At 37.4% G+C, this 27,257-nt stretch overlaps 1 protein-coding gene across 1 annotated transcript; it reads left to right on the plus strand.

Annotated features, from left to right (window-relative positions):
- The first annotated feature begins 12,825 nt into the window (after positions 1–12,825).
- On the plus strand, positions 12,826–15,766 carry G3PP1 (putative glycerol-3-phosphate transporter 1). Its single transcript, XM_079027158.1, has 3 exons — positions 12,826–12,990; positions 13,759–14,801; positions 14,898–15,766. The coding sequence occupies exons 2-3, from the start codon at positions 13,823–13,825 to the stop codon at positions 15,461–15,463; spliced, it is 1,545 nt and encodes a 514-aa protein (XP_078883284.1). The 5' UTR covers positions 12,826–12,990; positions 13,759–13,822; the 3' UTR covers positions 15,464–15,766.
- Positions 15,767–27,257: the final 11,491 nt, after the last annotated feature.

Here is a 27,257-nt window from a genome sequence, read left to right on the forward strand (position 1 = left end):
TCACAAAGCGGGTGTGAATAACCATGCAAACTTACATGGTGCCCTCACATGTTACAGTCACCTATTCGATGTGCCGGTAAACCACACACGCTCCACCGAACTATGAAAAACATTGAGTCACCCTTTGCTACCTTTGCTTAGAACCATTTAGTGTGTCGGTAAACCACACACGCTCCACTAACATCTTCGCAAGGGCACAAAGTGTAATTTCATGGAATTGCATCAATTCACTTTTGCCTAAGTAACTAAGATTGGGAATTTGTAAAACATTTAGTTACTTTTGTATATCATTATACTTATAATGTAAGGTTTTGTCATATCTTACCCGTTCGGCTAACGACCCTCCACTAGTCAAGAGTGCGGTGGGTAAGAGTGGATACCCATTTAATCGCCATTTTATAGGCAATTTCCTTAAACACCCCTTATAGACTAGCTTCGTGAATGAGGCCTACTAACGGTAAGACTGACTTTTACTCATATATATATATATATATATATATATATATATATATATATATAATGTTAGACTTTTAATGTTATATATAGTATAGGGTGTATTTTACACTTTTAAAATACTAGGTGGTCTAATTTAACAATTATACTTTTAATTCAATTAAATTGTAAACCTAAACTTTTATGGATTTATTAAACCTCTTTTAATTATACACCTTAATTAATTAATAAAACCATAAGGGTGTGATTTGAACTTTTCAAAACAATACTAGGGTTTTAGAATTTAACATTCCTAATTAAACTTTTAATCAACTTTTAAATTCCAAAACTTGAGGGCAAGTTTTGAAACATTTCAAAACATTAGGGTTTAGAATTTAAATAAAATTAAAAAATTAATCAAAATTTAAATTCCAAAACTTGAGGGCAAGTTTGGAAACCTTTTTCAAAACATTAGGGTTTTAACTATTTAAATTTCAAAACAACAAAACTTTTGGGTTCAAATTTAAACTATAAAACCTAAAGGGGAAAATATGAAACTTTTCATAACACAAGGATCAAATAACAAATAATCTAAATTAACAAGAAATCACATAATTATCTATATTTGATTTATTTAATGATTTCTTGCAAAACAATTTATCAATTTAATCAAAATAATTAATCAATTATCACATAGGGAAACAAATATTTTATTAATTGATAAATATCTTCAATTAGATCAAGAATATAGTCAAATATATCATAAAATTGGATTTATATTGATCTAATATGATAAGGCAACTATCCTTAAGCAAAAACAGCAAGAAATCCCGGTTTTCTCTCCTTCTGACGAGCCGACTCGCCGAGTCAGGCATGGACTCAGCGAGTTCATCTATGGACTCGGCGAGTCCAGCCTCCAGAACCACAAAAATCGAATTTTTCAATCATACAATGCATCAATACAATAGAAACCAGTCTAGGCTTTGATACCACTGATGGGTTTTGGTCCTAAGAACATCCTATGTGCTCATACAAACCCTAATGCTTGGATCTAGGTTTCTCTATTATACATGCAAGTTATCCAAGACTATAAACCCTAATTCTAGCATTCAAGTAATCATATTATCATGAGAATTGGTTTAAGATGTTACCTTGATTGTTATGTAGTAATAACAATCCCAAATCTCCTTGTATTGACTTTAGAAAGCCTAGAGTCACAAATGTCACTCCTCTAATGGTTCACAAACACCATAAGCAAGAGGATGATGAGAAGAGAGGAAGGAGGCTGCCCTAAAACGTGTGAAACCCTAGAATGAAGCTTAGACACGTTTTTGGGTCATAAGGGTCATATATATAGTGAGGCTATTAGGGTTATCTAACAAGGAAACCCTAATTTGGATGCTTAAGCCCTAAGCAATCGATGGATCCCTTTCCTTAAGACCTTGGACGATTTCCTTATGGGCTTCCCCATAGAATTCGTCCACTCCTTATTATAAGGCAATCCATGGCCCAAATTGCAATTATATTATAATTACAATTCCAGTCCCTTAAGTTTAATTAATCTCTTTTAGTCACAAAACTAATTACCAATTAATTATTGACTAATATTAATTAAACAATATGATTTCTCCTTTAATATATTATTCTCATAATATATTAATAAATCATATTTAATCCTTTCTCTCCATAATTCATCCTATCAATTTGCTTTGGTGAAGGCAACCCAAAAGGATCATGCACCATCGGGTCAAGTACATACCAAAATAGTTATGGACTTAGACACTAATCCAACAGTCATTGATGATGATTTTCCATCAGAATATCAGGTAGCATGTGAGCCGTGGGGCAGTGATTTACCATGAGCAGATTGTCAGTTGGGACTGAGATAGTCGAGGATCATGTTATACCTATTTGAGTATAGTAGGGCGTGTTGTAGAGATATTAGTGGGGAGTCCAGTCGCGTTAATCAGTGCAGTGGTTTTTCTATCTATGTTGGGTATTGAATATGGGATTGGGTCCCTGTACTTGGGATGATCCATGTGTTGGAATGTCGGTTGATGAGTCGAGGTGGGGGAGTATGATGATTTCGTGGTCCAGTCTATAAGTCAGTGATGTTGTTGGACAATTGAGTTGTTTGGTATTGGATTGGTACGAGACTTGGAACGACTAGAGGCAGTCATGATGAGAAGTTCTTGAGGATTTCATCTGAGGTTCAGAGCTATGAGATCGATTGATTTCCTTAAAGGGGATTAACGGGTGTTGCGTAGCACTTTCCAGGGGCAGGTGCGTTATTGCTGGTGAAAATAGTTTGTGAGGTTGTTGATGTGTCAGATAGTGATGGTTCGAACCCTAAGTGGGGGAGAACCGGGTGGTTTATTGAGAAAACCAGAGATTTGTGCAAGAGCGGTTAGGGGTTGGATACAGAAACCTGCGACTTGAATTCATGAGATCAGGGTCATTAGTGATCAAGGAAAGGTGCAGGGCGAGATAATGCATGTGGTATATGTCTGAGAGAAGGATGGGTGTCTCCACGACGAGTGGTCAATGGTCAGGAATCTGGTGGTGGTCAGAGTCGTTTCAAGTGGAAGACCCGTAATGATGGTATGGGCAGTTGAGAACTTCTAGGCTGAAATATGGGTAGAAGATTGTCAAGTAGCCAACTCCCGGGATGGGATGTGTATTCTTGCTTGGATTTTGAGCAGTAGTGGAAAGGGTTTCAGAGGATCATTAGTGTGTTCTGAAGAGTTAGCGCTTTCCTTGTATTCCAATTGAGTGTTTGGATGCACTGAAGTTGCGCATTGAGTGAAATAGGAAATTATTATAGGATTCAGAGGAAATGTATTGTTGTATGTGTATGGTGCTGAGAGTAAGGGAATCAGTGGTAGAGGCAGGACATTGTGATGCTCTGTTAGGGTGTTCCGTGGTTTCCGCGTATAGCGTCCCGATTTCGGAGTTATTTAGAGTCTTGGGTTTAAGATGACTAGTGATGTATCATGTATCCACGGTTCAGTGGGAGCCCTTCGTGTTTTGTCATCAAGAGGGATTATTTAAGGAAGTGGATCTCCGCAGAGGTAGGTTCTGTGTTATGGCGGTTGCCGCCAGAGTCTGTAATGCATATCGGGGCAAGTGTGTGTGTAACCACCTATGATAGTCTTTGGTGCATGAGTTAGTGATCATAGTGTGGCATTGTAATGAGAATGAGAGTATAGGGTGAAGCTACGAGGAGCCGTAGTATTCACCAGTCAGAGGGTGTTGTGATGCTATGGGGAGCCGTAGTACTCACAAGTCAGAGAGAGAGAGAGAGTCGTGATGCTACGAGGAGCCGTAGTATTCGCCAGTCAGAGGATGTTGTGATGCTACGGGGAGCCGTAGTACTCACAAGTCAGAGGGAGGGAGTCGTGGTACTATGGGGAGTCGTAGTACTCACTAGTTAGTTGGCGTTACGATACTATGGGGAGCCGTAGTACTCACTAGTCAGAGGTTGTCGTAATGTTGCGGGAAGCCATAGTACCCACTAGACGGCAAGAGATTGTGATGGCGGAGTGTTCCCCGATAAGTGCATGATGCAGAAGAGTTTTAGGCTTGAGTAGCCCTAGTGTTTAGTTCTTGGAGCCTAGTGGTTAAACCGGGGCGAGACTGGGGTCCCTGTCTCTGTCGGGAGGGTCAGCAAGGCGTGCGGGAAAATACGCGCAGCAGGCGCCAGAGGTTAGAGCTGAGGCGATCTTCGATTGGATTGTATTTTTTTTATGAGGAAAAAAGGGAATTTCGTGACTTGCGTGTCACTGGGCCGTGATAGTGGTCACGGGGAGGAAGTTAGTGAGATATTTTGGATCATGTTATGTGTGACCTTTGGGGGATTAGCTGTGGGGCCAAAAGCTGACCTGGTGCTCGGTATCGAAGATGAATATGAGAAATGAGCTAGAGTTTACCATGGTGATGTCTGTGGACACTTCAGAGCGAGCGACCGATTCAGACGCTCGAGGATATGTTCGGGCATGCGTATTAGATTTCGGGTGGAAATTGTGGCCCGTATTTTCCCTTGGCAGAGTTTTCCTACAATAACAGCCATCATTAGTGCATCAGTATGCCACCCTTTGAGCTGTTGTAGGGGAGGGGGCGTCGGACCCCATTTGCTGGAGAGAGGTAGAGCAACGTGTGATGGGAAGTACAGAGATCGTACTTCAGATTTCAGAGCAGATACAGCAGGACAGGCAGAGGTTGTTGACCGCTCAGAGTCGCCATAAGAGTTATGCGGACAGGCGCCGATCCGAGCTCGAATTTTTGGTCGGTGACTGTGTACTACTGAAGGTCTCTCCTTGGGAAGGAGTGATCCGATTCAGGAAGAGGGGCAAGTTGGGGCCCCAATATATCGGTCCTTTTCGGGTGATCGCGAGGGTAGGCAGGGTAGCCTACCGGTTGGAGCTACCTACAGAGCTAGGTTAAATCCATGACAGTTTCCATGTGTCGCAACTGCGAAAGTGTATAGCCGAGGAGTCGACAGTAGTGCCATTAAAGGATATTCAGATGGATGTGGGCCTGAACTTCGTTGGGAGACCAGTGGCTATTTGGGATCGAAAGATCAAGGTTCTAAGGAACAAAGAGGAGCCTCTGGTGCAGGTCCAGTGGCAACACCGGAAGGGGTCAGAGCTTACTTGGGAGCCAGAGCGCGAGATGCGTGAGCAGCATCCGGAGTTGTTTCCAGAGTGAGACTTCGAGGGCGAAGTCTGATTCTAGTGGGGGAGAATTGTAACATCCGGATATCCAGGTGTGGGAATTTGAGTATTTTATATTAGGGAATAAGGAGACTCGGCGAGTTGACGCCTCAACTCGTCGAGTAGGGTCGCGTTTTGGGGACCAGTTTAATGAAGGGACTCGACGAGTCGGGTATTTGGACTCGCCGAGTCGGCGCTGTTAAGGAAAACCCTAATTGTCCGGGTTTGGGACCTATTTAAAGGCCCTTATGGCCTCCAGTGGCGGCCACCTACACCTTTGAGAGACTCCTATTGAACCAGAGAGCTAAGAGAGTGAAGAAGATCCATTTTGGAGCATTCTTGAAGTGGTTGTGCAATGGAGTAGTCATTTCCAGCAAAGGGAGGTCAAGGGGGGTGTCGATTCAGAGCTTCTAAGCTTGAATCTTCACCATAGAGGTATCAATTGTTCTCCCTTTTCTGTTTTGGGTAAGATTGGTAATTTTAGGGTTTTCTAGCTTCTTTTATGGCTTGATTTGTGGAGTATAGTGTCCCATTGAGTGTGAAGTCATAGATCTGGACCTAAAGAGGTCCAAAGAGTCCCTTCCATCCTGCTTTATGCATTCTATTTGGAGTTTTGAGCTAGGGTTGTTATGTAATGAAGGGTTTCACCCAAATGAGCTTGTAGAACCTTGCATGAGTGCCTAAGGTTCGACCTTTTGTGGTTATTGGCTTTGAGGGAGTTAGATCTATGGGTTGGTGAATCAGATCTGACCTCAGAAGGTCAGATGAGGGTTGTCATGGGAGCAACTCGCGGAGTCCATCGGCAGACTCGACGAGTCGATTCGGGGTTGCCCCGCGTTTCGTTTCCGAGTAACTCGACGAGTGGAGAGGGAACTCGTCGTGTCTAAGAGGTTTATAAAGGATTTAGAGAACCTGCATGGACTCGCCGAGTCTGGTCAGTGTTGACCGTTGACTTGAATTGTCTTATGTTGACTTTGGGAGTTTTGGTCAACAGAGGTAATAGAGGTAAGGGAGGAGTAAAATGGTCTTTTACCCATTACCTGACTAGAGAGGGAAAGAGTAATCGCCAGTTAATTAGAGTTGGGACTTCGAGTATTAATTAGAGATATTTGCCTTATGTGTTAGGCGGTGGCGAGTCCGAGGTTCGCTTGTGCAGATAATTGCTTTCTGATTGCTAGGTAAGTCTTTTCACTATACTTTACCTTGAGTAGGTAACCAAAGTTATGTGACAGAGTATTTGTATGATGCGTATGTTATGTGTTGTACTGCATTATTTCTATGTGATTTATGTTGTGCATGTTTACAGAGTTAGAACCGGAAGGTTCACAGAGTTAGAACCGGAAGGTTCACAGAGTAGGGTCCACGGACCCACAGAGTTATAGCCTCGAGTGGCTAATATGTGTTATGTGTGGTATTTTGGGGAACTCACTAAGCTTCGTGCTTACAGTGTTTTGTGTTATGTGTTTCAGGTTTCTCAGGATCATGGGACGACACCGGCTCGATTGTACACACCAGAGAAAGAGTCATGTTTTGAGGATCCTGGTTTATTATGCAAGTGAAAATGGAGTTATGTTTTGTAATTTGATTATGAATTAGATTTTAAGCAAAGTGTTTTTAAGATTTAAACGATTATTTTTAAATGAAAAATTGTTTTGAAGTTTTCGGTGTTACATGGGAGCCTGGTGAGCATATAGGGTTTTCAACCCACAATAATATAATTATTATATTCAATCATAAAACAATGAACCCAATTACCCATCCCCATTATCTTCTTTATTTATTAAGGTTTTACCCTAAGAATCGACTATCCTTCCTTCATTCGTTCCTAAAGATTGACCTAAGGAATTGGCACAAAGTCCATTGTTGCCCGAGGTTCCTATAACAAACATTAAATCCATAGCTGCCAAGGTTCATCTGTACAGTGCTAAATCCATAGCTTTGACAATTAATCCGGTAAGATGATTCTTCCAGATGATTGTTAAATTAGGATCTATGAGGATACGTTGGGATTGGGTAGATGGTCTTAGCACAGGATATATATTTACAACTGACATATGTGTTGCAGGAATGATATCTTATCATTTAAATGTTATGGGCTTGAAAACCCTACGCATCTCACCAAATTTTCCAAACTTGACACACTCATTTTTTTGGCTTCACATGTAGTGGAGCAAAAGTTGAAATTGCCAAGTTAGGACGTTGAGTGGAATAAATGATAGGTTTGCATTAGTTATTTCAGGACCTTTTTATTTACGTGTGACGTATGTTCGGATATAAACGAATGACATACCGAAGGTTTTAATAACTTTTTTTATATTTCAAAAATATTTATTTAACTAGGAACTTCTGCATTTCAATACTTAAAAGCGTAAAGAAAACTTTTAAATTGGTTCTGAAAAATGGGGGATGTCACACATTCACATCACTTCCAATTACGAACTCAATATTGGTCCGAGACTAACTTAATTCCAAAATCAGTTTCGGTCCAACACTTACTTATTCCGAAATTGTTTTTTGTTCCGATTTCAAACCAACTTTGAAATCAGTTTAGCCCATACTTAAAATCTTGAATAAACTTAAACAAGTGTGTACTCCACAACTTCCTTTCTTATTTAATATTCATTAAGATTAATTTTGGTCAAAAAGTCAGTCCATTACACTTAAATACACTGAGTGAAACAATTCACCAACAAACCTCCCCTATTTAAGTGTAATCCTGATTAACTTAAAAAACAAAACATAACAACAACAAACTGATGCATAAATGAAATATCGTGACGATTGAATTTCACATTAGTATATTATTCATTCCAAATATTCGAATATCAATGTGTCACTAAGGATTGGACCATTTCTATCCAAGTGAATGCATGAAGATAAGATACACAACATTGTACATTCTCATAATTTCTAACTTGACACTATATTTTACTAGCTTGTGTCCCATTCTTCAATAAGCAAATCAAAGTCAAGTCCCAACTTCTTAAAACAGCTAAACTTCATGCTTATATAGGTAGTTCCTTTGTTCTTGCACATGCAAATGCAATTTTTCAAAGAATTATTAAGAAATGAAATTTCAACCTCCTTATACTTGCAGTACCGAACACATACCTTGGGATGATAACAATAGTGTGTTCCAATCTTTAAATATTAAGCTTTCCATATTGAATTCAACATCTAATATAATCGAGTATCTTAATATAAAAGATTTTAAATGGACTTTAAACTTATCCCTAAAGTGGCCTTTTACACAGGATCTATTGCTAACCCTTAAGTTACATGATCGACCAAATTTAACTGAGTTCTCACAAACTCAACAGATATCACACCAATCATGATGAGCTTATAGATCATGTTATGTCTAACACCTAAATGTCTAGACTTCCCATTATATACTCGACTGTAATCCTTAGCCTATGTTGCAACACTATCACATCTGATAGAAACGGTAGATCTCAGTTTAGGCTATAATGAAATTTCATAAATCAAATTCATTAGCCAATCAACTTCTTTACCCGCAACAGATAAAGCTATAAACTCAAATTCCATGGGTGAGTTGGTAATACATGTCTGTTTCTTGGATGCCTAATAATTGGCTCCTCCTCCAAGAAGAAACATTCAACCACTTGTAGATGAGTGATCTTCTAAGTTGTTAATCTAACTGGCATCAAAATATCCTTATAAAATAGAAGGATATCCATTATATGTTAAACGATAATTCATGGTCCCTTTCAAGTACTTAAATGCTCTACTCACAACTTGTCAATGATGTGAACTACGATTACTATTATATCTACTAAGCCTTCCCACAACATATACTACATCAGGCCTAATACTAATCATGGAATACATCAGACAACCAATAGCCCTTGAGTATTGAAGTTGAGACATTGGAGATCCTTTATTTGGTAGAAGCTTAAGAATAGGATCTATAGGAGTGCTAACAGGAGAACAATCCTCAAAGTTAAACTTTTTCAAAATTTTCTCAATGTAATGAGATGGAGAAATTGAAATCCCATTATTTCCTTGTCAAATTTTTATACCAAGAAAGACCTCTGCCTTCCCCAGGTCTTTCATTTAAAACTAGATGATAAGAATTTTTTTGGTTTTGTTAACTTCTTCCAAACAATACCAAAAATCAACATATCATCCACACATATAAACAAATTATAACTCCTTTTACCAGAAGCATCAAATTTGCTATATACACACTTGACAACTTGGTTTAATGCAAAACCATTATACAAGACAACATCATCAAACTTTTGATGGCATTTTTGGTGCTTTTTTTAAACCATATAATGATTTCTTCAACTTTCTTACTTTGTGATCATTTCCTGGCATCAAAAACCCTTCAAGTTGTTTCATATCAATTTCCTCATCCAAATCACCATTCAAGAATACAGTTTTCACATCCATTTGGTGAATCACAAGTTTATGTATAACTGCAAGAGCTAACATTAATTTGATAGTGGAAATTCTGGCAACAGGAGCATAAGTATCAAAGAAATCAATCCCTTCCTTTTTCCTAAAGCCTTCGATAACCAATTTGGCTTTATACTTATTAATTGAGCCACACACCTTTATCTTACTTTTTTGGATCCATTTACATCGTAATGCCTTGCAATTAGGAGGTAAATCAGACAATACCCAAGTATTTTTATGCATGACAGAATCAATCTCATCCAAAATTTCTCTTTCCAAAAATGAACATCTCTAGAAGCCATAACTTCATTGAAAGTCTTTGAGTCCACCTCAATATTAAAACAATATTAATGTTGAGACACAGTCTCATCCCTTGTGCCTTCAACTATATATAGTTGAATTTAGATCCAAAAGATTTAGCTTTTCTACCTCTCGTACTACTTCTGAGTTCTGGCACAAAACTTGTACCACCAAAAACATCTTTAACTTGAGTTGTACTCTTGCTGGAAAATTGATGAATCATGCCCCTTGGTCTTAGAATAGATGTAAATCTTTCTTCATCAAAGATACCATCTGTAGACTCTATAACAGTGTTCACAGACACAGAGTTATTAGATATAAAACATAGAATTTATAAGCTTTGGAATGCTCAACATATCCAATGAAGATACAATCTATACTCTTTCACCCAATGTTTTCCATTTGTGTTTAGTGAGCCTTACAACTGCTCTACAACCCCAAACTTTGAGATAACTCAAATTTGGTACCTTTTGCCACCAACGTTCATAATGAGTATTCTTAATCCTTTTATTTGGAGTTCTATTCTAGATTTAACATGCAGTTAACATTGTCTCACCCTAAAACCTATCACTTAAACCTAAATAAGACAACATGGAGTTAACCATTTCTTTCAAAGTCAACACCATTTTGTTGTGGTGTATAAGGAGGTTTGATATATTATTCCAGTTGATTCAAAATAAACTGGACCATAATACTCACCACCTCTATCAGTATGTAAAACTTTTAGTGAATCATTTTTATGAAGTTCAACCTCTTGTTTAAAATAATTTAATTTATAGAGATTCATCTTTTGAATGAAGCAAATAGACATAACAATATCTAGATGCATTATCAATAAAAATAACAACAAATTTTTTGTTTCCATGGGAAGGTGTTGTATGGTAATCATATAAATCACTATGTATAAGTTCTAACACCTTGCTTTCCCTAACAACATACTTGAAAGGTTTTCTAGTGATTTTAGTTAACATACATGTTTTACATTTTCCTTTATTTATATCAAAAGCAGGAATTAAAATCATTTTGACATGTCTTTTCTTATCTTGTAATGAATGTGTCCTAGTATTGCTAGAACTAGAATAAGCCATGTAAACAGAATTATCATAACTAGGATAATTTATATTAAGCCTTATAATTTCATTACATACATAACCAAAACCCATAAAAGAACCATGTCTGGACAAGATGTACTTGTCATTTTCTAGTACTTGTTTGTAACCACAATTTTTCAACACAATTCCAGACACAAGATTCTTTCAAATCCTCGGAACATATAAAACATTGTTCAGACACAAACATTTTCCAAAAGTAAAGTAAAGCAAAATAGATTCTAAACTCTTGATTGGTTCAGTAGCAATATTTCTCATTTTCACTACAGATCCATCTTCTATTGGTTAGCATTCCTTAAACCAACGAAGATCTTTACATATATGGTTTGTTGCTCCCTAATCAACCCACCATGCAACATTATCATCCTGAACATAAAATGCTTCAGAAATCACAAAAATATAGTTCTGAATATATTTAGAATTCTGTATGAAAACAGAAAACTAACTTTGTTGCTTTTCTTGATCCTTGGATCCACTTGGTCTAGTACCATCCCTATTAACTAGTTTTGGGTTGGTACTAAATCTAATGTTAATATGTATTGCTAGTCCAGAACGTGTTCTATGCATTCCTTACATGTTTTTCATGTTCCAGACTAAGTTACTAAGACCAATAATCTTAAAATTAAACTGCTAAAAATGTAAAAGTAAAGGAATTACCCATAAAACGACAAACTCATCAAGATCGTGTTCCATATCTTAACTCTGAAATGTATGGTAGTCCCCGAAATGTGTTGGAATGAGTTTGTAAATCGAGATTCAGAATGTATCGAAATAAAATCCGGAACATGGTTTTGTAAATTGAGATCTAGAACAATTTAGATTAGTCCGGAATAGGCATTTTGGAAGGTCTTTGATGGATTGGCCAGGTACACAATCCAAAATGGACTTCGAAATGACTCATTCCGAAGATAATGGTTATTTTACAAAAAAAATATTTGTAGTGGTTATTATTTTTTTTTTAAAAATGCTGAAAATATGATTAGATTACTTAATTTCCTAAAAATACAAAGCTAAATGAGAGATACAATTAATAATAAATAGGAGTATATATAGAATAACCCTACTTTTTTTAAATTATAATAATAAACAGTAAATACAATTATTGACCGATAAATTGAAAAACTAGTACTACTACAACTTTTCCTACTATAAGCTGGTATTATTTGTCCGATCACGTTGTCGATGATAAAAACAAAACTTAACATCAATTGGCCATCATGATTTTATCTTCCTACACAAGGTCAAATTTCGGACTATCTATCATTTCTCTCTTGTGTCTTTTGTAGTTCTTGAATAAATAATCGACGTTTCTTTCATTCAACAAATGTTACGACGAGTATCGAACAAATAGTATTGACACACCTCAATTTATATTAAGGAGCAAAAAATTTATTTGGATTAAACTTTTATTATAAAAAAAACTGTATGTACTTGAACCAACTCAAAACAAAACGTATAAAATAATTAAAACCAATACTAGAGTAGTATAAGTTCATATCTTTTCCTTTACTTTTTATTTATTTATTTATTTATTTTAATGGCAGATAACTATATATCTCTTCTATCTGAAATTGAACTCAAGATTTTCTAGTTAATAGTTATATTAGAACCTTCAGGCTCAAATCTATTAAGTTATCTTTTATAACAAATTTATCATTAATTGCAGTTAATTATTAGCATTGGCAAATTACCAACATACCCAGGGTAGTATCGTAATCTCCACCCCCATCCGCTGAAACATATTTGGCGTGATGAAGTGGCAATTATGACGATGAAGCAAGGGCGTTATGGTAATTTAACATCTGAACTAAATAAAACCTTTACGCTATAAAATAGGATGTTCTCCATTGCGCAACCCACAGCAACAGGCCAACAGCTGAAACATAGTTACGCATTCGTCACACAACTCAACGAAGAAGAAGAAGAAGATCGACGATTATAGATACGTGTATAGATAGATACGAGCGAAAATCGTGGAAATCTAGACAGAGAATCAATCGATTTGCATATAGGTAAGTTCTTCTCTTCCTTTTAATTGACTAAGAGTTTGTTGCATTTGTTTTCGGTTTCATCATCTTCATGGCGATCTTATCAATTATCATCATCGAAACCGCAGATTAGATTAATCGGTTTTGACGTAAATCTTTCCAAATTTAATACGTATATTAAAACCCAGAATCTTATCCCCGTTCTTCGTTTTCTTTATATTCAATTTTGGGAACATCTTCCATATCAGTTCTTCAATTAACGGGAGTACTGGAGTAGTAGAAATATATTGACCGGAAATTCAAGACGATTGACCTGATCAATCCGGTAACTTATCGCTGTTTTGGATGATTTCGAAACAAATATTCTTAGAATTGATTTTCTTTTTTCTTTTTGGTAACTAATCTCATTCTTACTTTTGCTTATTTTTATCGGCTAAATCGAATCTCCTTCTGTCATCCGCTTTAACTGAATTTGCTGTTAATTTACAATATAATGTATTTGTGTTTTTATTTAAATCAACTGAAAATAATTGGTTTTCCGATTATTGATTCGATTGGTAGAGAGTTCCATGATTTTAAGGAATAATTTTGATTTTATTAAACAAACTTTTTTGGAGTTTTGCCTTATATAGCTTATGTTTGTTTAATAAATCCGATTTCATATCCATTAACTTCTTCGATGGGGATAAATCTAAGTTAAGGAGAAGTTTTTTTTTTTTTTAAATTATAATTTGCACTAATATTTTTTCAACGATTAAAATATAATTTGGTGATCGATCTTCGTGTTTTCAGCTTCGTTAAACTGGTGGAGGAAAAGAAAATTGAAGTTTTGGAAGCAGTAAATAGTAATACATCAATGGGTTCCATTTTAGAACCGGAATCAAGTAGAAACACAAAACCTCCAGGAATCAGATTCGTAGAATGCACCAAGAAATCAAACATCTCATTCAAATCCCATCAAGCCATTGTTCTAATCGTTACGTTTCTCGCATACGCAAGCTACCATGCTTCCCGTAAAACCACCAGCATCATCAAAAGCGCACTCGATCCTCAAACTCCCGACGAATCCCTACAATCAGCCGCATTTCTACACAGATCTAACGCACTTCAATGGGTTCTAGGAAGCGGGTGGGCCCCATTCAATGGCACAAACGGAACAGGTTTGCTCGGAGATCTAGACTTAGCGTTCCTTTTTGTATACGCCGTCGGCATGTTCTTTTCAGGACATATTGGCGATCGAATGAACCTAAGAATCTTTCTAACAATCGGAATGCTGGGAACGGGTTTATTCACTTCATTATTTGGTGTCGGATACTGGGCAAACATTCATTTCTTCTACTACTACTTGATAGTTCAAATGTTAGCCGGGCTGTTTCAGTCAACCGGATGGCCTTCTGTAGTTTCAGTCGTCGGTAATTGGTTTGGAAAGAGTAAGAGAGGACTCATAATGGGTATTTGGAACGCCCACACATCCGTCGGAAATATCGCCGGATCATTGATCGCAGCCTACTTTTTAAAATACGGGTGGGGGTGGTCAATGGTGGTTCCCGGTTTGATGATCGCTTTTGTTGGTGTTCTGGTTTTTCTGTTCTTGCCGGTTGATCCTGAATCGGTGGGAGTCAATCAAGATGAGGATGAATCCGGGTCGCCTAAAAAGCAGGGATTATCTCAACATTTACTGAGCTCAAAACCCGATAACGAGAAAGGAAAGCCTGTTGGATTTCTTGAAGCTTGGAAAATTCCAGGGGTTGCTCCTTTTGCATTTTGCCTATTTTTTGCCAAATTGGTGGCCTACACGTTTCTCTACTGGCTTCCGTTCTACATTAGTCACACAGGTACGTGTTACAAATATACAGTAATATAATCTTATTAAATATCCCTTGAATATTATTTGTTATTCTTAATAATTTATTGTGTTTTGAAATTTGCAGCTATAAATGGTGAATATTTATCGAATGAGGCGGCGGGGAACTTATCCACATTATTTGACGTAGGGGGTGTGGTAGGAGGAATCCTAGCCGGTCATATATCTGACCGGCTAGGGGCTCGTGCCATTACGGCAGCGAGCTTTATGTACTGTGCGATCCCCGCGCTGTATCTTTATAGAAGTTACGGACATATGTCAATGTCTATAAACATCATCCTGATGCTGGTCACCGGGATGTTTGTTAACGGTCCATATGCTTTGATCACGACTGCGGTTTCGGCTGATCTCGGGACTCACAAATCTCTGAGGGGAAACTCTAAGGCACTAGCGACTGTAACTGCGATTATCGACGGAACGGGGTCGATCGGTGCCGCAATTGGACCGGTGCTGACGGGCTACATTTCGACTCGGAGTTGGAGTGCGGTCTTCACCATGCTTATGGCGGCGGCGTTTGTGGCGGGGTTGTTTCTGACAAAATTGGTGGTGGCGGAGGTGACTGCTAAATGTCAAGAATCACGAGGCGGTTCGAGTGGTGGTGCTGCTAGTTCCGGTGCGGTGGAAGAAGTGTGAGCATTTGTTGTTTATTGGTGGTGAAAATGAAGATTTTGTTAAAATGTGTGATATTGGGCAGAATTGTTAAATATTTATGGTCTCTACTTCAAATTTGGAGAAGAGGGAAAGGGGCCGTGTATTCATTTGTATTTTCTCCAAGATTTTTAGGATATGGAGGAGGTGATAGGGTAGTAATGTTTGTACAAGTAATAATCAATACCCCATCATCAAAATTAAACATTTAGTCTGATGATTTTTGGATCATAATATTTAAGGAACTATGGTTCAAATCCTCGTTATTCAATCGTTTTCTATTTCTTATTTGTTGTAATTTTGAAGATTTTGTTATCTTTTTATCTTTTTTGTGTATAATAGAGATAATGACATGTAGAACTGGAACATTATCGGTTTATATTATATAAAAGGAAATGATGTCCTATTAAATAATAGTATTATGATAGTGAGAAGTGAGAAATAGGTTGTGGTTGACATGTTACGTGGTATGAAAATGTTGAAAAATGGCTCCGTGTTTGAATGAAAAGGCAAAACTAGCTGTGTATGTATATTTTGTGAATAGAAAATTATGTCTTTGTGGTTCTAGTTTTAACGACAATCGTAATCCATTGTTTTGTTAATATGAAAAAAATACAGGACCATTAATAACACGGTCCCTAAGCTTTCAGTGTCAGTAACCACTTTTTAATACCTATTCCACCAAATTTCTACGTAAATCTAAACTCCTCTAGAGTTTTCAGATTAGACTTATCAGCTTTATCATACATATGTGTTTAGGCTATCAGGAGTGGGAGCTCGGAAGACGCGTGGGAGCTGACGTGTCAGCTCCCTTCACGCGTGAACACCGCCCCACCTTCTGGTGGGGGTCTTGTTCCGTGGACGTGAAGACGGGTCAAGACGCTTGATTTGATTGGGCATTACTTTTTGACCGTTGCTTTTTATTACCGTTTGTAAAAAAAAAAAAAAAATTAATTAATTAATTATTACTACCAACTCTCTATATATATCACATATATATTACCATTCAAACACACACAACATTTTGAACACAAAGAAACATACTCTCATTCAAAAAATACACTTTCCTCCATGGATCCAAACCAAAATAACCCACCCACCCCAAACACCCCAAATACTCCAAATGATCCTTTAACAAACATTGGCTATATGCAATTGTTATCATCCCCCGTTCAACAACCTTTATTTACCAATCTTTCATACCACCTACACTACTACCAAAACCAACCACAACCACAATTTGTTTAAACCCAATTTCAACCCTTTCAACAACAACCTCCTCCGCGTTTTCAGCCCCAAACTTTCCAACAGCCACAACCAAGTTCACAACCCTCTCAAGTTCCATTATCGCAATCTCAACCCGTAAACTTCGACGATAAAGACGACGACGAACGGGTTCAAGAAACACAACCAACTCGTAGAAGGCAAAAAAAATCCAAAGATTCAACAAAGAAGAAAAACACCCAATGGACCGAGGAGGAGGAGGCGACTTTAGCTAAAGCTTGGATTGCCATATCACAAGACGGGGATGTCGCCAACGCGCAATCGGGACATAGCTTTTGGAATCGTATTTTAGACCACTTCCACGCGTTATTGGGAAGGCAAACGAGCCGGACATATGATTCAGTCAATGCTAAATGGCGCGAGCTTAGAGCAACGTGTACCAAATTTAACGGCGTGTTTGACAATTTAAAAAATATGCATCGAAGTGGTAGCAACGATTTCAACATTTTGTCAACGGCGTTGCACCAATACAAAATTACCAACAATGGTAAACCTTTTGGCAACCAAAAAGCGTGGGAAGTTTGTCGCAATGGCCCAAAATGGGTCCTTTATCCGGAAACGGCGCATTCGGAATCTACCACCGGTTCCAATAAAAGGCCGAGAACGTCCGAGTCGGAGATCGGTGCTAACCTCGACCTCAATGATGAGTTCGACGCCACCGAGGGTGAGGGTCCATCGGACGTCCATCTTTGTCGACCACCGGGTAGGGACAAAGCGAGAAAGGGGGCTTCGTCTAGCGGAAAATCAACCAACGAGGACATGTTAGCGGAGAAAATCGAAAAAACTCTAAATTTTTTAGAAAAAAAATTTGAGTCAACGAAGGAGCAACGCCGGCTACAATTGGCACTCACCAATCTTCAAATCGTAAACACAGTGCCGCAACCCAATCTCGACCCGAAAATTTTAAGGGTCTTTATGAAAATTCAACAAGAAGTTCTCGACCAATATCGCAACTAGATTTGATGTTTTTTAATAATTTAGGTTTAATTTTCTAAGTATGGATTATGTTTTTTTTAGTATTTTAGTTTTAATTTTCTATGTTTTAAATTATGTAATGTGGTTTTAATTAATATAAAATATGTTATTTATAAAATATGTTATTTATTTAATATTTTATTTATTTAACAAAATGGTAAAAAAAAATAATATAAAAGTGAATGTTGTTAGTGGTGACCATTTCCATAGTGGAGTGGGTTGGTGGTGAAGGTGACGTGGCGCAGAGGTGGTGTCACTTTTCCGGTGAGTTTGTAGTGACCACTCCATATAGCCTTAGAGCTAATAAAAACTCTCCTGGTTAGCCTATTATTGTATATATATATATATATATATATATATATATATATATATATATATATATATATATATATTTTGTATTTAGCATATTAGGCTCGTTGTATTTCCCAATATAGGCCATTTTGTATTTGTACTATATTTATACGGTTTAATGAGAGGGGCTCGTTTTCATGGGAAATTATACTAATAACATGGTATTAGAGCAACACGGTTAAACCTAATCGTCTCTCAGCTTCATCCGGTTCCAGAAGCCTCAGCCTTATTTGACTTTGGATGATGCTCGATCTATGCTTTCAGTTGACGAGTGACGTCTTCAACTTGAAACCACTTGATCCATCCCTACTGCAAGTTCTGATCACTCCTCCTCACCTCAAGTCCTCGCCACCCAACACACCAACTCCTCTCACCAGCATCGCAGCAACATATGTGGTGGTGACGGATATTACCAAGGCAGAGGTCGATCAGGTGGTCGATCCTTTCGTGGAGGTCGAAGTAATTCTCGTGGCGGTAATCGAGGTGGAAGACAACAACAAACACAATATGTTTAGTCTCCTTATGGGTGGGCCCCTCTTTCGTTTGGGCCAACTCATCAACATTTCTCTACTGTTGGGCCCAATGTCAATCTGGCCGACATTTTCCCGGCTCGTCATTCAGCCCAACAGCCTCATCATCAACAACATTGGGCTAATTTTGGTCCACAATAAAGTCAGCAGGCTTTTATCTCTCCTACTACATCAGATCAGCCCACTCCCTTCCGACAGATGTTCAAAACAATGACCTTAACCCCTCTATCTTCCCAACTTGACTGGTTCATGGACTCCGGGGCCACAACTCACCTTCATGCAGATTAAGGTATCCTCGATTCTGTTAAAATAATGATTTATCTTCGTCTGTTTTATTTGGTGATGGGTCTCTCATTCCCGTAAAAGCATCCATAGACACGGTTCTTCCGCGTTTGTATTGGTTTTGTCCCTCGCGTTTAAATCGTGTTCTTATTATACCTAATATCATAAAAAATCTAATCTTTGTTCGTCGTTTTGCTAGAGACAATAAATGTATAATTTCTTTTGATGAATTCGGTTTTTCTGTCATTGCTTTTCAGACCCAGCGCACCCTTCTCCGATGTGATAGCACTAGTGATCTCTATCCCGTCACTCAGCCTACCGCTCAAGCTCTTCTTTCTGTCAGTTCTTCTTTGTGGCACCAATGCCTTGTTCACCCCACTCACCATGTTTTTCAACATTTATTTTCTAGTAATTTGATTCCCTGTACGAACAATAATAAATCTACAGTGTGTCACTCGTGCCCAGTAGGCAAACATGTTAGATTACCTTTTCGTATGTCAAATTTTGTTTCTCAATTCCCTTTTCAGATTGTTCATTCGGATGTTTGGACATCCCCTATTGCTAGTTTAAGTGGAATAAAATACAATATCATTTTTTGGATAACTTTTCTCACTTTCTTTGGGTGTATCTGTTACTAAACAAATCAGATGTTTGTGCTAAATTTCAACATTTTCATAAATTTGTTCAAACCCAATTTCGTACCAACATTCAATCTCTTCAATGTGACAACGGTGGTGAATATAATAATCATCATCTAAGATCTTTTTGTGTTAATAATGACATTTAATTTCATTTTTATTTCCCTCACACGTCTCAACAAAATGGCAAGTTTGAGCCCATGATCCGCACAATCAATAATGTCATCCACACTCTTCTCTTTCATGCTCATGTTCCGCCCCAATATTTAGGTGAAGCTCTCTACATGGCAGTTCACCTACTTAACATTCTTCCCTCCTCTACTCTAAAAAATCTCACTCCTTATCAAACCTTGTTTAACAAACCCCCATCTTTTGATCATCATAGGGTCTTCAGGTGCTTATGTTACCCCCATATTGTCACCCCTCACAGACTTGCTCTTCGTTCCACTTCATGTGTCTTTCTCGGTTACTCATCCCAATAGCAAGGGTATCAATGTCTAAATGTTGAAACAAATAAGATTATTATCCCTCGACATGTTGTCTTTGATGAGACTTCCTTTCCTTTTTGATCCATGACTCCCGATGCTTCCCTATCCTATTGGTTTTTGGATAATTATCCCGATGAGGTCAAACCTATGGCGTATCGGTTTGTCCGTTCACCTAGCACTTCCTCCACAAATAGGCGAACCTGCCGAGTCTACCGCTATCGTTATTCTGACGGTTTCTGCCCCCGTCGCTCCTCCTCCGGATGATGATCCTCATGACCTTAGTCTCCCTTGACATCCTATCATTTTGCATTTGATTCCCGTGTCTCTACTAGTCAACCTCCTCCTCCCTTGTCTACGCATTTTATGACCACTAGGTCTCGTCCAGGAATTGTAAAGCCAATTCATAAAATGAATCTTCACGTTGACACTACTTATTTGGTTCCCCGCTCCTACTCTCAAGCTTTTATGGACCCTAAATGGTGTCATGCCATGTACAGAGAGTATAAATCACTTATTTTGGACTCTTGTTCCGCGTCCCACTAGGGCCAATATTATTAATTGTATTTGGTTGTTTAAATCGAAACTTCATGCAGATGGCTCTCTAGCTCGGTATAAAGCTCGGCTTGTGGCTAATGATAAAGCTTAGCCTCCTAACATTGATTGTGATAAAAACTTTTAGCCTCGTGATTAAATCAGCCACCATCCGTATTGTTCTCTCTCTTGCAGTATCTCAGCAATAGCCTATTAGATAGTTGGATGTGAAAAATGCTTTCTTACACGGTAACCTTTAGGAAACGTCTACATGCATCAACCCCCAAGATTCAGAGACCGATCTCACCAAGATCTTGTTTGTCTTCTTCAACGATCTCTTTATGGCCTTAAGCAGGCTCCTAGGGCTTAGTTTCACAAAATTTCTCAGTATATTTTACGGTTTGAATTTACCCACAGCCGATGTGATTCCTCATTATTTATTTATCTTCACGTCTCACATATGGTATACTTATTATTCTGCGATGATGACATTGTTGTCGTAGCCTCATCCACAGAGTTATTGCAACACATCACCTCCACCTTAGCCAGTGAGTTTACAATGACTGATCTCGGTGAACTCAATTATTTTCTTGGCATAGTTGTGACACACGATCGCCAGGGTATGTTCTTATCTCAACATAAGTATAGCCTCAAACTTCAGGAAACGAGCCAACACATCCGCAAAATTGGGAGACACTGGTCCTCTAGTTTATGATCCTATTTTATACTATAGTTGTAACATCCCGAAATTTCAGGTATCATATTTAAGTGATTTATATTCTTCATGATAGAGCAACTCGGCGAGTCGGAGCTCCACTCGTTGAGTAGAGGCGGGTTTTGGCCATGTGGGTTTAGTGACCAACTCGACAAGTTGGCGCTGTGTGTGGAAACCCTAAATCTTCAGGGTTGGGTCCTATCCAAAGGACCTTAGACCCTCTTTTCCGCCACCCTTGTCATCTTAGATCATGTGAGAAACCCTAAACCTGCCCCATTTGTTATGAAGAGAGAGAGAGAGAGAGAGAGACCAAATTGAGCATTCTTGTGCATTTTTGGAAGAAGATTTGGGGAGCAATGTGGATTCTATTGGGGAGGGGCTATGGATCTAGTGTTCTTCTTTCATTAGCATCTGTGCGGAGGTAAAAAGCTCTCATCTTGGCCACATATTTTGTTAGATCTCATTTTTGGGAGTTTTTAGGATTTTCTTCCATCCATCTTGTGTCATTGGGTTATTTGAGCATGGTTTGAGGTTGGAACCTCAGATCTGGACTATAGGAGGCCTTGAGAGTCCAAAGATCCAAGCTTTATTGAGCTTGAGGCAAGTTCTTGTGCGTTTAACCCCTTTTTGGAGCTTGTGTTGGCATTATGGAGCAAATATGCCATGCATGAACGTAAAGATCGAAGCTTTATGTGACATTCGAGCCTTGGGAGTCTAGATCTAGAGTTTAGAGTGATAGATTTGCCTTCAAACGTCAGAATGAGAATACAGACTGAATGGACTCGTCGAGTCAATGAGTTGACTCGACAAGTCGGTTAGGGTGTATCCCGATGAGCCTGAGCATGCTGTAACTCGGCGAGTTGGCGGGTCAACTCGATGAGTTGAATTGGTTTTCATGAGGCTTCTGAGGAAACGAGGGGACTCGACGAGTCGCCTTGATGCACTCGACGAGTTGGGTCAACATGGACTGTTGACTCAAGTTTGACTTCTGTTGACTTTTGGGGTTTTGACCAAATGTGAGTAATGGAGACCATGGAGGGGTAGAATGGTCTTTTACCCTTCCCAAGAGCTAGAGAGGGGCTAGTATGAGTTTACTTGGAGTTGTGATTTAATTAGAGATAATTATCATATGTGTTAGGCGGAGGCTAGATCGGTGATTCGTGTACGAAGTGTATTAGCTTGCTTGCTTCAAGGCGAGTCTTCTCACTATACTTACCATGAGTGGCATCTTGTGTGACTGAGATGTTTTATGTGCTTACTTGTGTATTGTGATATTATGCATTATGTCTATGTGATTTATGCTGAGTATTATTATTATGAGCTTATTGAGTTAGGACCGGAGGGTCCACCCGAGTTTTGGAACCAGAGGGTCCAACTGAGACACATTGACTGGAGGGTCTTATCTAAGTATAGTCATGAGAGGCTATTGAGATATGTGTGGTATTTTGGGGAACTCACTAAGCTTCGTACTTACCGTGTTATGTGATATGTGTTTCAATTTTTTCTCAGGATCGCGGGAAGGCATCAGCTTGATTGTACACACTAGAGAAAAAGTCATGTTTTGAGGATCTTGGATTATTAATTAAACAATTGTGGAGTTGCGTTTGTAAATTAATTCAACGAGATTTTTGTGAAATGTGTTATGAGAATTATGTGATTTTAAAATGAAATTTTTGTTTGAAAATTTACGGTGTTACAGTAGTCTTGCATGTTCTCTTCAATACTTGACATGCATGACCCACGAGAAACTCATTTTAATGCGCTAAATCGCATTCTTCGATACCTTCGTAGGATAGATAATCACGACCTTCAGCTTTATTTGAACCCTACTCAAGGGTTAATAGCTTATTGTGATGCGAATTGGATTGGATGCCCTACCTCTAGACGGTCTACGTCTGGGTTTTGTATTTTCCTTAGTTCTAATCTTATCTCTTGGCCACCCAAGAGGCAGACCACCGTCTCTTGATCCTTGGCTTAAGCCAAGTATCGTGGCATTGCGAACGCGGTAGCTGAGACGTCTTGGATTCGTAATCTTTTTATTGAGTTGCATTGGCTCCCAGACAAAGCCACAATCATTTATTGCGATAATGCTAGTGCAGTTTATAAGATAGACAATCCGGTTCAACATCATCGTACGAAACATATTGATATTGATATTCATTTTTGTTCTTGATCACGTGGCTACGGGTCAAATACGGGTTCTTCATGTTCTTCATCCTCTCAGTATGCTAATATATTCACAAAGGGCCTTCCAACTCCTCTGTTTCTTGACTTTAGATCCAGTTTGAACATTCGGTCTCGCAACCCCGTTCAAATTGCGGGAGGATGTTAGCGTATTATTGTATCTCTATATATGTTTTGTATTTAACATATTAGGCCTATTGTATTTGTCAGTATAGCATATTTTATATTTGTACTATATTTATACGGTTTAATGAGAGATTATACTCATAACAAAGAAGAAAATAGAGCCATGATAACTTCAATATAAACCTTTCATGTATTAAATAAGTTCAAGATCAAGATTTGTTTTTAAAAAAATTCATGATCTTTAATTAAAAAAAAAAAAACAAATTATGTTTTACTTTATTTAAAAACCTTCATTAAGATCAAATAATTGAAATGTTTTTTTATTAACAATAAAAACTTTGAAAAATAGCTTAGGTTAGTGAACATTTACTAAACACAATCAGGGATGGTAAAATTCAAAAACGCACGTTAGATTCTAAAGAATAAAGAAAATCAAAGGCCCAATCAAAATTAAAGGTATTAGATTAAAATACTCTAAATAATACCAACCAAGAAGGTGGAATGAGGATGGTCCCCCGTACTAGGTGCCATGAGTGGAGGGATTATGTAATTGTAAAGCCACTAGGTTTGCATTGTCATTTGTAATGTTACTTTCTGCCTTCAAGCTGTTGGTATACAATTATATATGTATATTTTTTTTTTTGGTATGTTTATTTATAACCACCAACTTATATACCATTTATTTTTATTTTTAAATCTATGAATTTTGTTTACGATCAGATTTGAACCTCAAATATTTGTGTATGACATCTTTCTAACACATGTGAGACCCTAAGGAGGCAACTTTATATATATATATATATATATATATATATATATATATATATATATATATATATATATATATATATATATATATATATATATATATATAGGGCCGGTCTATTGGTTTTCCATGCCCAGGGCGAGATAAGAAAATAATGCCCCTGTTTTATATTTTCTAAGAAAACATGGAGGTAAACAAATAAAGAACATGGTTTATTAATCACTTTCCATTCACCGGACCCTTACTCATTTGCGTTTCAAAAGTGGGTGAAGTCAGAGGTTATGTATAGGATCAAGACCGAACCTTCAATACTTTTGGTAAAAATAACTATAAAACTAGAAATAGCATAGCCATAATAGTAACAAACTCGAAACAACTACTTTTGCTTATAACACTTATCAAAATCGAATCTGAGTATGTAATATTCTTTTGACTGTTAACATTAAACTACTATTCAAAATAAATAAATAAATAAATAAACCTTGAGTCCCTTAACACAAATATACTTCGTTTAAAAACATAAAATAAATCACATGTGCCATGTTGCATTTTAATTGACCTTGAAAAACTAGATGCCCTTTCTCATTTCCAAATAGCATCAACAACACTCAATGTTATTCCTTTTTTGTGATTCTCTTTTGTTTTCTTTGGTTTCATCATTGCTCCGGTCCACAATCTAAATAATAACAATGTTAAAACCAAAACAACATAGAAATTAGTACATTAAAAACTAAAGTTGTTTCTGAATGAGGAAAAATGTAATTTTAGGACAAATTACAAATCTTCAACTAATGAACTCAATATTCCAGGAAAAATGTAACTAGAAACATAATTAGGAAACAATTTAACTTTCATTTCCAGAAAAATAATTATGAAACAATGGAACTTTCATTTCCAGAAAAATAAATTTAATTTACAGGAAATAAAAAAAAATATATTAAATTAATGAACTCCATAAATAAGAAAGAAATGAGATTTACCGAAGTAAGAAACAAAAGTCCATATTTCATAAATTTGATTTCCACTTTTCCAGAAATATGAATCATACCTTACAAAAAATTCCATCCCTGCTTCTCAAGTCTCCAAAGAATCTCTCCGCCAATCAAGTCTCCAGAAATCAATTAATTAGCAAGACTGCACGTAGGAAATCAAATTAGATAACATATAAAAATAAATCAAAGGAAAAAGAGGATGGGATATTGATTTTTCTATTTTTTTTTTCTTATCTTAAATGCTGGAGCCTAGATATTAAAAGCAGCCATGAGTCTCGTCTTGAGTCTTGACGTCTTGAGTCTTAACATCTTCTCTACTCCACCAAACCACTATATGTGATGCATATGTAGTGAAATCAATCGATGCTCAAGAATTGAAGTGATTCTCGTTTATTGTGCAAGAGTGGCTGGCGTGCATCCGTCTCTCAAGTCTAGCGCCCACCCTATGTGGTCGAACTGATTAAGGATTTCCAGAGCTTTGGGCCACATTTAAGTTTGGGCTAAATTTTATACATGCTAAAAGTACCAGGCCTAACATGATGCCCCTTCCCAGCTTGCTGCCCTGGGCCTTTGCCCCACTCGCCCAGGTGTTTGGGCCGGCCTTGTATATATATATATATATATATATATATATATATATATATATATATATATATATATATATATACTAATGAGAACACCCAAAAGATTGAGAACGTGAGAACTAATCTGAACTATTTAAATAATTAAATCTAGGACTATTATCAAACGAACAATTTATATAAAAATTTAAAGTTACAGGCATTAAAGTGTAACTTCAAATGGTGATAAGGGTATTATAGTAATCAGACCTTTACCACCGTTAGTTAATTCCTATAATTCCTCAATCACTCACCTATTTCCTTCAATTTCCCGTCTCCCTCTTCATCTATCTCTATAAACCTAGTTACGCCTCCACCTTACATCATTGATCCACCACCAAATGGGAAAAGAATGGTGGTGCAGATTGGAATCGATGAAGCCAAAAAAGGAAACAGAAACATGATCTCTGAATTAATGTTGATCGGAAGAGAAGGATTCATGAACAGAGCAGGGATCGGGAGGCATAGTCAATTGGGGAATGTTCGATCCTCGTTTGATCAAGTGACAATGAACGAAAATAGGTCAGAAATCATTTGGGCTGCTCTCCGTTTTTTTTGTTTGATTTTAACAAAAATCGAAGAAGAAGAGAAGAACAACGAATTTCTTTTTCTCTTTTCTGTTTTGTAACATGATCTCTGAATTGCTCTTGATCGGAAGAGAAAGATTCACGAACGGAGCAGGGATCTGGAGGCTTAATCAATTGGGTAATGCTCGATCATCGTCTGATCGAGTGACAATGAATGGAAACGAGTCAGAAATCATTTGGGCCGCTCTCCATTTTTTTTAATTTAAAAAAAATTGAAGAAGAAGAAGAGAAGAACAACAAATTTCTTTTTCTTTTTTCTTTTTTTTTTTTTTTTTTTTCTGTTTTGGATTGAAATCGATGGTGAGTTTCACTCTAACTCATAGCAGTTGGATATAAGAGGCATATATATCAAGAGGGTAGCATGAGATGATAAAAGCAAGATTTGAATGCACTACAAAAGGCAAGAACCAACATCATTAATCGTTAATGATTACTAGAGATCCAGAGATCAAGAGGTAAGCGTTGAGTTATAATCATTAATGATTATAAGACTTGATGTAGGTTTTAGATACTAAAGAAGATAAAAGAACCAACAAGATTACTCAAAGATATGATTTTCAATCTCACCAATTACTACTGATAGTACAAGTAAGATTATATCTATTTAAAAAATTTCATAGGTCATTGATAAAAGGTTCAAACTGATGAATTAATCTAGTGATTTTTATGTCAGGTCCATTAAAAAAAAAAATAAGGAAACAGAAAATCAA

This window comes from Lactuca serriola, chromosome 2, assembly GCF_051521515.1.
Source record: "Lactuca serriola cultivar US96UC23 chromosome 2, Lser_US96UC23_V15, whole genome shotgun sequence".
NCBI lineage: Eukaryota > Viridiplantae > Streptophyta > Magnoliopsida > Asterales > Asteraceae > Lactuca > Lactuca serriola.